Source organism: Argopecten irradians, chromosome 3 (genome assembly GCF_041381155.1).
Source record: "Argopecten irradians isolate NY chromosome 3, Ai_NY, whole genome shotgun sequence".
NCBI lineage: Eukaryota > Metazoa > Mollusca > Bivalvia > Pectinida > Pectinidae > Argopecten > Argopecten irradians.
In genome coordinates, this window is record NC_091136.1 from 34,591,596 (window position 1) to 34,606,055 (window position 14,460).

Genomic DNA, 14,460 nt, shown 5'->3' on the forward strand with positions numbered 1-14,460 from the left:
TGGTCAAACTAATCAAAAATAGGCTATACTCAGAAATACTCCTTGCCCTAGGGCTACCATGACTCCAATATAGACGCGTCAGAATGGACATACTCTTTAAGAAAACCAATTTTAAATTATCTTTTCAAAGAAATTTCCAAAATAAGAATCTCTGTGAACAATCTTAACTTAGAAAAGGATCGTTACCAAAATATACGACAACATTTAATAACATTATGTACTTTGTGAAATTTAGATGATATTGAAGATGAATTTCATTTCGTTTTATGATGTCCATGTTTGCTCTGATATCCGTAAAAAATGACGAAAAACTATTATTTCAAAAAAGCAAGTATGTATTATAAGACTCTTTCATATGTGGATATGAAGGATAGGGATATTCTACCCGAGGGTCACAAAATGTAGTAAAACCCGAGGCTTGCCGAGGGTTTTGCAACATTTTGTGATCCCGAGGGTAGAATATCCCTATCCTTCATATCCACTTATGAAAGAGTATTTTTCTTTCATACCACGACGTTTTACTGCAATTTTACAACTATAATATCCCGCCATTTTGAAATAAATTCGAAGAAATCCACGACTGGAAGTCAATTTCCATACATGAAAAATTACGTGATATTTTCAACACAAATTCCGTTGCTTGCATCTTTTATAGTAAAACCAGTCAATTTTGTGAAAAAAAGTTAAAATTTTACCGAGGAAATAGAGATTTTGTTGACGCCGTGACGTCACGAGGCTTTATTGCATGGGTAGCCATGCAATACAGTCTCAGGCGACATGAGTGTATTGCCCTAGACCAGCCAGTATTACACGTGTAGGTATGAAATAAACTAATACAACTTTTTAATGTAACAAATCTTTAAATAATCCACCATTACGGCTAAACCAACTTGCTATTATTGAACAATGAACCCAGAACTAGAGGACACTCTAAAGGTTATCGAAGAACTACTGCAGACTGAACTAGAGGACACTCTAAAGGTTATCGAAGAACTACTGCTGACAGAACTAGAGAACACTCTAAAGGTTATCGAAGAACTACTGCTGACAGAACTAGAGAACACTCTAAAGGTTATCGAAGAACTACTGCAGACTGAACTAGAGGACACTCTTCAGGTTATCGAAGAACTACTGCAGACAGAACTAGAGGACACTCTAAAGGTTATCGAAGAACTACTGCAGACAGAACTAGAGGACACTCTAAAGGTTATCGAAGAACTACTGCAGACAGAACTAGAGGACACTCTAAAGGTTATCGAAGAACTACTGCAGACAGAACTAGAGGACACTCTAAAGGTTATCGAAGAACTACTGCAGACAGAACTAGAGGACACTCTAAAGGTTATCGAAGAACTACTGCAGACTGAACTAGAGGACACTCTAAAGGTTATCGAAGAACTACTGCAGACAGAACTAGAGGACACTCTAAAGGTTATCGAAGAACTACTGAAGACTGAACTAGAGGACACTCTAAAGGTTATCGAAGAACTACTGCAGACTGAACTAGAGGACACTCTAAAGGTTATCGAAGAACTACTGCTGACAGAACTAGAGACACTCTAAAGGTTATCGAAGAACTACTCGACTGAACTAGAGACACTAAATTCGAAGAACACTCTAAAGGTTATCGAAGAACTACTGCAGACAGAACTAGAAGACACTCTAAAGGTTATGAAGAACTACTGCAGACTGAACTAGAGGACACTCTAAAGGTTATCGAAGAACTACTGCAGACAGAACTAGAGGACACTCCAAAGGTTAATCGAAGAACTACTGAAGACTGAACTAGAGAACATTCTAAAGGTTATCGAAGAACTACTGCAGACTGAACTATAGGACACTCTAAAGGTTACTCTAAAGGTTATCGAAGAACTACTGAAGACTGAACTAGAGAACATTCTAAAGGTTATCGAAGAACTACTGCAGACTGAACTAGAGGACACTCTTCAGGTTATCGAAGAACTACTGCAGACAGAACTAGAGGACACTCTAAAGGTTATCGAAGAACTACTGCAGACATAACTAGAAGACACTCTAAAGGTTATCGAAGAACTACTGCAGACAGAACTAGAGGACACTCCAAAGGTTATTGAAGAACTACTGCAGACAGACATAGAAGACACTCTTAAGGTTATCGAAGAACTACTGCGGACAGAACTAGAGGACACTCTAAAGGTTATCGAAGAACTACTGCAGACTGAACTTGAGGACACTCTACAGGTTATCAAAGAACTACTGCAGACTGAACTAGAGGACACTCTAAAGGTTATCGAAGAACTACTGAAGACTGAACTAGAGGACATTCTAAAGGTTATCGAAGAACTACTGCAGACTGAACTTGAGGACACTCTAAAGGTTATCGAAGAACTACTGCAGACAGAACTAGAATACACTCTAGAGGTTATCGTAGAACTACTGCAGACAGAACTAGAGGACACTCTAAAGGTTATCGAAGAACTACTGCAGACAGAACTAGAGGACACTCTAAAGGTTATCGAAGAACTACTGCAGACAGAACTAGAGGACACTCTAAAGGTTATCGAAGAACTACTGCAGACAGAACTAGAGGACACTCTAAAGGTTATCGAAGAACTACTGCAGACAGACATAGAAGACACTCTTAAGGTTATCGAAGAACTACTGCAGACAGAACTAGAGGACACTCTAAAGGTTATCAAAGAACTACTGCAGACAGAACTAGAGGACACTCTAAAGGTTATCGAAGAACTACTGCAGACTGAACTAGAGGACACTTTACAGGTTATCAAGGAACAACTGCAGACAGAACTAGAGGACACTTTAAAGGTTATCGAAGAACTACTGCAGACTGAACTTGAGGACACTCTACAGGTTATTGAAGAACTACTGCAGACTGAACTAGAGGACACTCTACAGGTTATCAAAGAACTACTGCAGACAGAACTAGAGGACACTCTAAAGGTTATCGAAGAACTACTGCAGACTGAACTAGAGGACACTCTAAAGGTTATCGAAGAACTACTGCAGACAGAACTAGAGGACACTCTAAAGGTTATCGAAGAACTACTGCAGACAGAACTAGAAGACACTCTAAAGGTTATCGAAGAACTACTGCAGACTGAACTAGAGGACACTCTAAAGGTTATCGAAGAACTACTGCAGACAGAACTAGAGGACACTCTAAAGGTTATCGAAGAACTACTGCAGACTGAACTAGAGGACACTCTAAAGGTTATCGAAGAACTACTGCAGACGAACTAAGACACCTAAAGGTTATCGAAGAACTACTGCAGACTGAACTAGAGGACACTAAAGGTTATCACTCTAAAGAACAATACTGAGAGAACTAGAGAACTCTAAAGGTTATCGAAGAACTACTGCAGACAGAACTAGAGAAACTCTAAAGGTTATCGAAGAACTACTGCAGACAGAACTAGAGGACACTCTAAAGGTTATCGAAGAACTACTGCAGACAGAACTAGAGGACACTCTAAAGGTTATCGAAGAACTACTGCAGACTGAACTAGAGGACACTCTAAAGGTTATCGAAGAACTACTGCAGACTGAACTAGAGGACACTCTAAAGGTTATCGAAGAACTACTGCAGACAGAACTAGAGGACACTCTAAAGGTTATCGAAGAACTACTGCAGACTGAACTAGAGGACACTCTAAAGGTTATCGAAGAACTACTGCAGACAGAACTAGAGGACACTCTAAAGGTTATCGAAGAAAGAAGAACTACTGCAGACAGAACTAGAGGACACAGGTTATCGAAGAACTACTGCAGACTGAACTAGAGGACACTCTTCAGGTTATCGAAGAACTACTGCAGACAGAACTAGAGGACACTCTAAAGGTTATCGAAGAACTACTGCAGACATAACTAGAAGACACTCTAAAGGTTATCGAAGAACTACTGCAGACAGAACTAGAGGACACTCCAAAGGTTATTGAAGAACTACTGCAGACAGACATAGAAGACACCCTTAGGTTATCGAAGAACTACTGCGGACAGAACTAGAGGACACTCTAAAGGTTATCGAAGAACTACTGCAGACTGAACTTGAGGACACTCTACAGGTTATCAAAGAACTACTGCAGACTGAACTAGAGGACACTCTAAAGGTTATCGAAGAACTACTGAAGACTGAACTAGAGGACATTCTAAAGGTTATCGAAGAACTACTGCAGACTGAACTTGAGGACACTCTAAAGGTTATCGAAGAACTACTGCAGACAGAACTAGAATACACTCTAGAGGTTATCGTAGAACTACTGCAGACAGAACTAGAGGACACTCTAAAGGTTATCGAAGAACTACTGCAGACAGAACTAGAAGACACTCTAAAGGTTATCGAAGAACTACTGCAGACTGAACTAGAGGACACTCTACAGGTTAATCGAAGAACTACTGCAGACAGACATAGAAGACACTCTTAAGGTTATCGAAGAACTACTGCAGACAGAACTAGAGGACACTCTAAAGGTTATCAAACAGAACTAGAGGACACTCTAAAGGTTATCAAGAACTACTGTAGATAGAACTAGAGGACACTCTAAAAGGTTATCGAAGAACTACTGCAGACTGAACTAGAGGACACTTTACAGGTTATCAAGGAACAACTGCAGACAGAACTAGAGGACACTCTAAAGGTTATCGAAGAACTACTGCAGACTGAACTTGAGGACACTCTAAAGGTTATCGAAGAACTACTGCAGACAGAACTAGAGGACACTGAAGGTTATCGAGGAACTACTGCAGACTGAACTAGAGGACACTCTAAAGGTTATCGAAGAACTACTGCAGACAGAACTAGAGGACACTCTAAAGGTTAATCGAAGAACTACTGCAGTCTGAACTAGAGGACACCCTAAAGGTTATCGAAGAACTACTGCAGACAGAACTAGAGGACACTCTAAAGGTTATCGAAGAAAGAAGAACTACTGCAGACAGAACTAGAGGACACTCTAAAGGTTATCGAAGAGCTACTACAGACTAAACTAGAGGACACTCTAAAAGTTATCGAAGAACTACTGCAGACAGAACTAGAAGACACTCTAAAGGTTATCGAAGAACTTCTGCAGACTGAACTAGAGGACACTCTAAAGGTTATCGAAGAACTACTGCAGACTGAACTAGAGGACACTCTAAAGGTTATCGAAGAACTACTGCAGACAGAACGAGAAGACACTCTAAAGGTTATCGAAGAACTACTGCAGACAGAACTAGAGGACACTCTAAAGGTTATCAAAGAACTACTGTAGACAGAACTAGAGGACACTCTAAAAGGTTATCGAAGAACTACTGCAGACTGAACTAGAGGACACTTTACAGGTTATCGAAGAACAACTGCAGACAGAACTAGAGGACACTCTAAAGGTTATCAAAGAACTACTGCAGACAGAACTAGAAGACACTCCAAAGGTTATCGAAGAACTACTGCAGACTGAACTAGAGGACACACTAAAGTTATCGAAGAACTACTGCAGACTGAATGGCAGGGATTTCTCTTTTTCCCAAAGAACATTTAACACATGGAACAACTTATCTGAGAAAGTAGTGTCATCTCCTACATTAAACCAGTTGAGGTCATCTATTAATGAACTGTGGAAGAAACAAAAATAATATCAATTCTGTCAAGATTGCTATTCAGACCAACCCGAACCGGATGCAAGAAATACAATGTGATGGGTCAGAGAGGCGACGAACGCCTATGAACAATAGACCTTGACGACAGGTAAGGTAACAGGTAAGGTAACAGATCATTTGATTGCAGATCCGCATTCTACTTACTACTGGTAACTATTCATAAGCTCAGTATAGTCGGATAGTACAATTTTGTATCATTCAAAAACTATCAACAATTACAATATTTCTATGAAGTTGAGAACGCTAGCATATGATTCTAGTCTTTAATCATATTAATCTAGTCCATTTGATTGATTTCATACCCCGAACTTTCTGACGATCTTGCTATAAACGTAGGAATTATATAGCCAGTATTAATATGTGACAACGAAACAACTGAATTATAGTGCGTCTCGCTCTTTTCTTTTTCTACCTCTTTAGGCCTACCTTCCTACTCCATTTCCTCTTGTTTTCTCGTAGGCAGAATGGCAACAGTACTTCGTGCCTTAAACATATATAAAACCTATTTAAATTAAATATGGTGCAATATAATTATTAAAATTCTCTTGTGTCTTTTGTATGTTGTCTTATCTTCTTTATTTCATTGATTCCCGCCGTTGAATCGTTTAATGAAATATCAGCAGTATTAAGCATCTCCTAGTATGGAGTTTCTAGTGTTTGCTGTGATAGGGTTTTGTAAGGATCACTGGGACATACTGATTACATTCTCTAGGTATTAATGTGGTTTTATAATCCATCATTAAACGTTTAACTGCAATGGCCGATTAGAATGCAACCTTGCATTTAAACACGGTGTACTTCAACTGAGACTAATTACTTCCATTAGATCGGAAGTTAAGCATATTATGGTAATTCGACATTGTTATATCATTTCTTTAATTTAATACCAGATTGTAAAGTATGCCAGATGGAACGGGCACTTTGTGAGCCGGTTCACCTAATACTCAAATACCTATGTCAAGGTAAGGAAAATTGAATCCAAATCAAAGTAGCCCTCTATGTACTTTTTAAAGTTGCAAGACATCAGTCATTCAATTAACACTATCAGGATTATAACACACTTCATCCTCATAATATATTCCTAAAAATATATATGTACCTGATGAAAAAAACTTTTTTCTAACTCAAACGAAATTATTGAAATGCATGAAGTACTCTGTGATTTTATAAATGCCAAGACACTAAACAAAGACCGTGACTGGTTATGAGAACGCAATGATGAAATCAATTTTCAAAGAGAACCGTTTGATAACAGAAGTCTATGGTTATTTAAGAATGGTCATATATATATATGTTAATATGTGCATTTGATGTGGCGAGTTTGGAGTGTTAAAGGTGGGGTTGCAAAATCCGCCCACATGCCGAATTTTTTTCAAATTTTGCAGTATTAAAGGTCTAGGTACATAACTACTTTTTATGTGCTGTTAATTTATTTTGTATGTTTTAAAAAGGCATAAAGGGCCTGAAATGATGTTTTCTAAAATTACTTTGGGTATATGGCAAGGGGACCCCTTGTGTCCATCTTTTGAACATAATTTTCTTTTTTTTTAAATTATTTTTGTTAATAAAAGATACTTCATTCTTTATTTCATATCCATTTATAATGATATTTACGGAATATTTTTACGACAAATTGATTTTGAAGCAAAAAGACCTCAATTTTTTGTCAGGATAAATATTGAGGATATTGGGTTTGCTCGAAATATTTGGCATGTTATCGATTTTGTCCACACTTTTAAACCATTTTAAAAACACGCTATAGGTATAATCTTATAAAATATACTTTTTCAAAAAAATGAAATCCGGGAAAATAACATTTTATAGGCTGAAATGTAGCAAGGGGAATTTTCTAAAAAATCAATATTTGCCCTAGTTGATCATAAATCTAAAATTGATCATAGACACCATAATAAAACAACAGTTAGTGATAGAATTGTTTGTTAACTAACATATGTACACTAACATTATTGCATTTCTATTCATGCATCTTCCCTCACAGTACAAAAAAGCCTAACAACTAGATATGCTCTTGAGTAAAACAAATAGTTTCTCTTTTCATATCAAAAATCAAATAATTATTGGAAAGAAATATATTTTCGTCAGCAACTTAAACGCAAAAGATACAAATTAAGATTATCCATCTCTCTTATGTAGATAAAAACTATTTTAAATTGAATTAAAAATGATTAAAGAGGGAAACAGAGTTACATTTGATTTTCAAATAAAGTATGTATAATTTAAAAATAATACCAGCACCACAAAGGCTACAATCTTAATTTTGAGCAATCAGACGGCTTTTATTTCGAAACAAGGGCAACAATGTATTTAAAACTGTTACTATCTCAATCGGCATACCCCATAACCCATATGTACCAATTTTCATTAATATCTAATAATATCTAAATTTCAACCAATCAGAGACCTCCATTTTGTTTCCATGGCAACCAATCTTTTAAAAAGGGATTCCATGTTATTCAGCATATTTTATAACCCATATATACCAATTTTCACTTAAATCTGACAATATCTAAATTTCAACCAATCAGAGGCCTCCATTTTGTTTCCATGGCAACTAATCTTTTTGAAAGTGTTACCATGTTATTCAGCATACCTCGTAACCTCTATATACCATTTTTCACTTCATTCTGACATCATTTAAACTTCAGCCTAATAGAGGCCTCCGTTTTGTTACCATGGCAACCAATATTTTAAAAAGTGTTACCATTATATTTAGCATCAAAAATTATTACTGTACACTGATTTTCACTTACATCGGACTCTGGAATCATAAACTGGAAATGTATAACTAGGTATACTAACAAAGAGGTGGTCCGTTGCTACATGCACTCTGTATTTTGAAGTCAATCAAAAACAGTTTTCCCGGATTTTAATTTTGAACCTAATTTACACATTAACAGAAAATGTCATGGGAGTTTTTTTAAATGGGGGTAAAATTGTGGACAAAACCAGTAACAGGGTGAAATGAGATGACAAAGAGCAATGTTTCGTTTTCATTTTTTCCAAAAAGTGTTACTTTTTCGTAAAAAATATTATTTCAAACAAAATTTTCCGTTAAAAATCTAAAAGAAATGACTTAAATATAAAGTATACGATCTACTCAAATGATTTATGAATAAAAAATGTAGAATATTTAACAAATGCCAACCTTTTTTGGCATGTTTGTGCAGGTAGTTTTAATGAAAATGACTACAAAGAATTCAGGCCCTTTGGGCCTTTTTAAAATCACAAAAGGAAAAAGAAGTGTCATTTTAAAGGGACAATAGGTAGTTCTTTCAATATGCAAAGTTTCAAGAAAATTGGGCTGTGGGCAGTTTCTATGGATTTTTTAACATTAGCTTGAACACCACCAAAGGGGAGACTGTTGAGGTTGTCTCTGCTTGTAATAGAGGAACTGTTGACGGTGGTAATGTTTTGTTGTGTCTGCTTGTAATAGAGAAACCGGTAACCTTGGAAAGGTTGTGTTGTGTCTCCTTATAATAGAGGAACTGTTGACGGTGGAAAGGTTGTGTTGTGTCTTCTTGTAATAGAGGAACTGTTGACCATGGAAAGGTTGTGTTGTGTCTCCTTATAATAGAGGACTATCGACATTGGGAAAGGTTGTGTTGTGTCTCCTTGTAATAGAGGAACTGTTGACCGTGGAAAGGTTGTGTTGTGTCTCCTTGTAATAGAGGAACTGTTGACCGTGGTAAGGTTGTGTTGTGTCTCCTTGTAATAGAGGAACTGTTGACCGTGGTAAGGTTGTGTTGTGTCTCCTTGTAATAGAGGAACTGGTGACCGTGGAAAGGTTGTGTTGTGTCTCCTTGTAATAGAGGAACTGTTGACCGTGGAAAGGTTGTGTTGTGTCTCCTTGTAATAGAGGAACTTTTGACCGTGGAAAGGTTGTGTTGTGTCTCCTTGTAATAGAGAAACTGGTAACCGTGGAAAGGTTGTGTTGTGTCTCCTTGTAATAGAGGAACTGTTGACGGTGGTAAGGTTGTGTTGTGTCTCCTTGTAATAGAGGAACTGTTGACCGTGGTAAGGTTGTGTGTTGTGTCATCTTGTAATAGAGGAACTGTTGACCGTGGTAAGGTTGTGTTGGGCCACCTTGTAATAGAGAAACTGGTAACCGTGGAAAGGTTGTGTTGTGTCTCCTTGTAATAGAGGAACTGTTGACCGTGGTAAGGTTGTGTTGTGTCTCCTTGTAATAGAGGAACTTTTGACCGTGGAAAGGTTGTGTTGTTTGTCTCCTTGTAATAGAGGAACTGTTGATCGTGGTAAGGTTGTGTTGTGTCTGCTTGTAATAGAGGAACTGTTGACCGTGGTAATCTTGTGTTGTGTCTCCTTGTAATAGAGGAACTGTTGACCGTGGAAAGGTTATGTTGTGTCTCCTTGTAATAGAGGAACTGTTGACGGTGGAAATGTTGTTTTTTGTCTCCTTGTAATAGAGTAACTGTTGACCGTTGAAAGGTTCTATTGTGTCTCCTTGTAATAGAGGAACTGTTGACCGTGGAAAGGTGGTGTTGTGTCTCCTTGTAATAGAGGAACTGGTGACCGTGGTAAGGTTGTGTTGTGTCTCCTTGTAATATAGAAACTGGTGCCCGTGGAAAGGTTGTGTTGTGTCTCCTTGTAACAGAGTAACTGTTGGCCATGGAAAGGTTGTGTTGTGTCTGCTTGTAATAGAGTAACTGTTGACCGTGGAAAGGTTGTGTTGTGTCTCCTTATAATAGAGGAACTGGTGACCATGGTAAGGTTGTGTTGTGTCTCCTTATAATAGAGGACTATCGACATTGGAAAGGTTGTGTTGTGTCTCCTTGTAATGGAGGAACTGGTGACCATGGAAAGGTTGTGTTGTGTCTCCTTGTAATGAGGAACTGTTGACGGTGGAAAGGTTATGTTGTGTCTCCTTGTAATAGAGAAACTGTTGACGGTGGAAAGGTTGTGTTGTGTCTCCTTATAATAGAGGACTATCGACATTGGAAAGGTTGTGTTGTGTCTCCTTGTAATAGAGGAACTGTTGACATTAGAAAGGTTGTGTTGTGTCTTCTTGTATGAGGAACTGTTGACGGTGGAAAGGTTATGTTGTGTCTCCTTATTATAGAGGACTATCGACATTGGAAAGGTTGTGTTGTGTCTCCTTGTAATAGAGGAACTGTTGACATTGGAAAGGTTGTGTTGTGTCTTCTTGTATGAGGAACTGTTGACGGTGGAAAGGTTGTGTTGTGTCTCCTTATAATAGAGGACTATCGACATTGGAAAGGTTGTGTTGTGTCTCCTTGTAATAGAGGAACTGTTGACATTGGAAAGGTTGTGTTGTGTCTTCTTGTATGAGGAACTGTTGACGGTGGAAAGGTTGTGTTGTGTCTCCTTGTAATAGAGGAACTGTTGACCATGGTAAGGTTGTGTTGTGTCTCCTTGTAAAAGAAGAACTGTTGACCATGGAAAGGTTGTGTTGTGTCTCCTTGTAATAGAGGAACTGTTGACATTGGAAAGGTTGTGTTGTGTCTTCTTGTAATAGAGGAACTGTTGACGGTGGAAAGGTTGTGTTGTGTCTCCTTGTAATAGAGGAACTGTTGACCGTGGAAAGGTTGTGTTGTGTCTCCTTGTAATAGAGGAACTGTTGACCGTGGAAAGGTTGTGTTGTGTCTCCTTGTAATAGAGGAACTGTTGACCGTGGAAAGGTTGTGTTGTGTCTCCTTGTAATAGAGTAACTGTTGACCGTGGAAAGGTTGTGTTGTGTCTTCTTGTATGAGGAACTGTTGACGGTGGTAAGGTTGTGTTGTGTCTCCTTGTAATAGAGGAACTGTTGACCATGGAAATGTTGTTTTTTGTCTCCTTGTAATAGAGTAACTGTTGACCGTGGAAAGGTTGTATTGTGTCTCCTTGTAATAGAGGAACTGTTGACCGTGGAAAGGTTGTGTTGTGTCTCCTTGTAATAGAGGAACTGGTGACCGTGGTAAGGTTGTGTTGTGTCTTCTTGTAATATAGAAACTGGTGCCCGTGGAAAGGTTGTGTTGTGTCTCCTTGTAACAGAGTAACTGTTGACCGTGGAAAGGTTGTGTTGTGTCTGCTTGTAATAGAGTAACTGTTGACCGTGGAAAGGTTGTGTTGTGTCTGCTTGTAATAGAGGAACTGGTGACCATGGTAAGGTTGTGTTGTGTCTCCTTATAATAGAGGACTATCGACATTGGAAAGGTTGTGTTGTGTCTCCTTGTAATAGAGGAACTGTTGACCGTGGAGAGGTTGTGTTGTGTCTCCTTATAATAGAGGACTATCGACATTGGAAAGGTTGTGTTGTGTCTCCTTGTAATGGAGGAACTGGTGACCATGGAAAGGTTGTGTTGTGTCTCCTTGTAATAGAGGAACTGTTGACGGTGGAAAGGTTGTGTTGTGTCTCCTTATGATAGAGGACTATCGACATTGGAAAGGTTGTGTTGTGTCTCCTTGTAATAGAGAAACTGTTGACATTGGAAAGGTTGTGTTGTGTCTTCTTGTATGAGAAACCGTTGACGGTGGAAAGGTTGTGTTGTGTCTCCTTGTAATAGAGGAACTGTTGACGGTGGAAAGGTTGTGTTGTGTCTCCTTATAATAGAGGACTGTTGACATTGGAAAGGTTGTGTTGTGTCTCCTTGTAATAGAGGAACTGTTGACATTGGAAAGGTTGTGTTGTGTCTTCTTGTATGAGGAACTGTTGAGCGTGGAAAGGTTTTGTTGTGTCTCCTTGTAATAGAGGAACTGTTGACGGTGGAAAGGTTATGTTGTGTCTCCTTGTAATAGAGGAACTGTTGACCGTGGAAAAGTTGTGTTGTGTCTCCTTGTAATAGAGGAACTGTTGACCGTGGAAAGGTTTTTTTGTGTCTCCTTGTAATAGAGGAACTGTTGACGGTGGAAAGGTTGTGTTGTGTCTCCTTGTAATAGAGGAACTGTTGACCGTGGAAAGGTTGTGTTGTGTCTCCTTGTAATAGAGGAACTGTTGACGGTGGAAAGGTTGTGTTGTGTCTCCTTGTAATAGAGGAACTGTTGACCGTGGAAAAGTTGTGTTGTGTCTCCTTGTAATAGAGGAACTGTTGACCGTGGAGAGGTTGTGTTGTGTCTCCTTGTAATAGAGGAACTGTTGACGGTGGAAAGGTTGTGTTGTGTCTCCTTGTAATAGAGGAACTGGTGACCGTGGAAAAGTTGTGTTGTGTCTCCTTGTAAAAGAAGAACTGTTGACCATGGAAAGGTTGTGTTGGGCCTCCTTGTAATAGAGGAACTGTTGACCGTGGAGAGGTTGTGTTGTGTCTCCTTGTAATAGAGGAACTGTTGACCGTGGAAAGGTTGTGTTGTGTCTCCTTGTAATAGAGGAACTGTTGACGGTGGAAAGGTTGTGTTGTGTCTCCTTGTAATAGAGGAACTGGTGACCGTGGAAAAGTTGTGTTGTGTCTCCTTGTAAAAGAAGAACTGTTGACCATGGAAAGGTTGTGTTGGGCCTCCTTGTAATAGAGGAACTGTTGACATTGGAAAGGTTGTGTTGTGTCTTCTTGTATATGGAACTGTTGACCGTGGAAAGGTTTTGTTGTGTCTCCTTGTAATAGAGGAACTGTTGACCATGGAAAGGTTGTGTTGTGTCTCCTTGTAATAGAGGAACTGTTGACCATGGAAAGGTTGTGTTGTGTCTCCTTGTAATAGAGGAACTGTTGACCATGGAAAGGTTGTGTTGTGTCTCCTTGAAATAGAGGAACTGTTGACCATGGTAAGGCTGTGTTGTGTCTCCTTGTAATAGAGGAACTGTTGACCATGGAAAGGTTGTGTTGTGTCTCTTGTAATAGAGGAACTGTTGACCATGGAAAGATTGTGTTGTGTCTCCTTGTAATAGAGGAACTGGTAACCGTGGAAAGGTTGTGTTGTGTCTCCTTGTAATAGAGGAACTGGTAACCGTGGAAAGGTTGTGTTGTGTCTCCTTGTAATAGAGGAACTGTTGACCATGGAAAGGTTGTGTTGTGTCTCCTTGTAATAGAGGAACTGTTGACCATGGAAAGGTTGTGTTGTGTCTCCTTGTAATAGAGGAACTGGTAACCGTGGAAAGGTTGTGTTGTGTCTCCTTGTAATAGAGGAACTGTTGACCGTGGAAAGGTTGTGTTGTGTCTCCTTGTAATAGAGGAACTGTTGACCGTGGAAAGGTTGTGTTGTGTCTCCTTGTAATAGAAGAACTGTTGACCATGGAAAGGTTGTGTTGTGTCTCCTTGTAATAGAGGAACTGTTGACCGTGGAAAGGTTGTGTTGTGTCTCCTTGTAATAGAGGAACTGTTGACCGTGGAAAGGTTGTGTTGTGTCTCCTTGTAATAGAGGAACTGTTGACCATGGTAAGGTTGTGTTGTGTCTCCTTGTAAAAGAACTGTTGACCTGGAAAGGTTGGTTGTTCTCCTTATAGGTGTGGCTGTAAAGAACTGTTGGTGGAAAGGTGTGTTGGTTGTGTAATGTGTCTCCGTTGGTAATGAAAAAGGGAACTGTGACGTGGAAGGTTTGTTGTGTCTCCTTGTAAGAAGTAGAATGTTGACCATGGAAAGGTTGTGTTGTGTCTCCTTGTAATAGAGGAACTGTTGACCATGGTAAGGTTGTGTTGTGTCTCCTTGTAATAGAGGAACTGTTGACCGTGGAAAGGTTGTGTTGTGTCTCTTGTAATAGAGGAACTGTTGACCGTGGAAAGGTTATGTTGTGTCTCCTTGTAATGGAGGAACTGCTGACCGTGGAAAGGTTGCGTTGTGTATCCTTGTAAAACAACTGTTGACCATGGAAAGGTTGTGTTGTGTCTCCTTGTAATAGAGGAACTGTTGACCGTGGAAAAGTTGTGTG

General features: G+C 39.1%; 1 protein-coding gene across 1 annotated transcript; it reads left to right on the forward strand.

Annotated features, from left to right (window-relative positions):
- Positions 1-906: 906 nt before the first annotated feature.
- LOC138319645 (golgin subfamily A member 4-like) lies at positions 907-5,246 on the forward strand. Its single transcript, XM_069262795.1, has 6 exons — positions 907-1,521; positions 2,062-3,210; positions 3,407-3,700; positions 3,972-4,376; positions 4,590-4,722; positions 4,936-5,246. Exons 1-6 carry the CDS (start codon positions 907-909, stop codon positions 5,244-5,246), a joined length of 2,907 nt encoding a protein of 968 aa, XP_069118896.1.
- The last annotated feature ends 9,214 nt before the right edge of the window (positions 5,247-14,460 follow it).

Coding starts and splice junctions, on each gene's coding strand:
- LOC138319645 (XM_069262795.1), top strand. CDS start 907: ATGAACCCAGAACTAGAGGACACTCTAAAGGTTATCGAAGAACTACTG. Junction 3,701..3,971: donor AACTAGAGGACACTCTAAAG/GTTATCGAAGAA, acceptor AGACACCCTTAG/GTTATCGAAGAACTACTGCG. Junction 4,723..4,935: donor AGAACTAGAGGACACTGAAG/GTTATCGAGGAA, acceptor TACTGCAGACAG/AACTAGAGGACACTCTAAAG.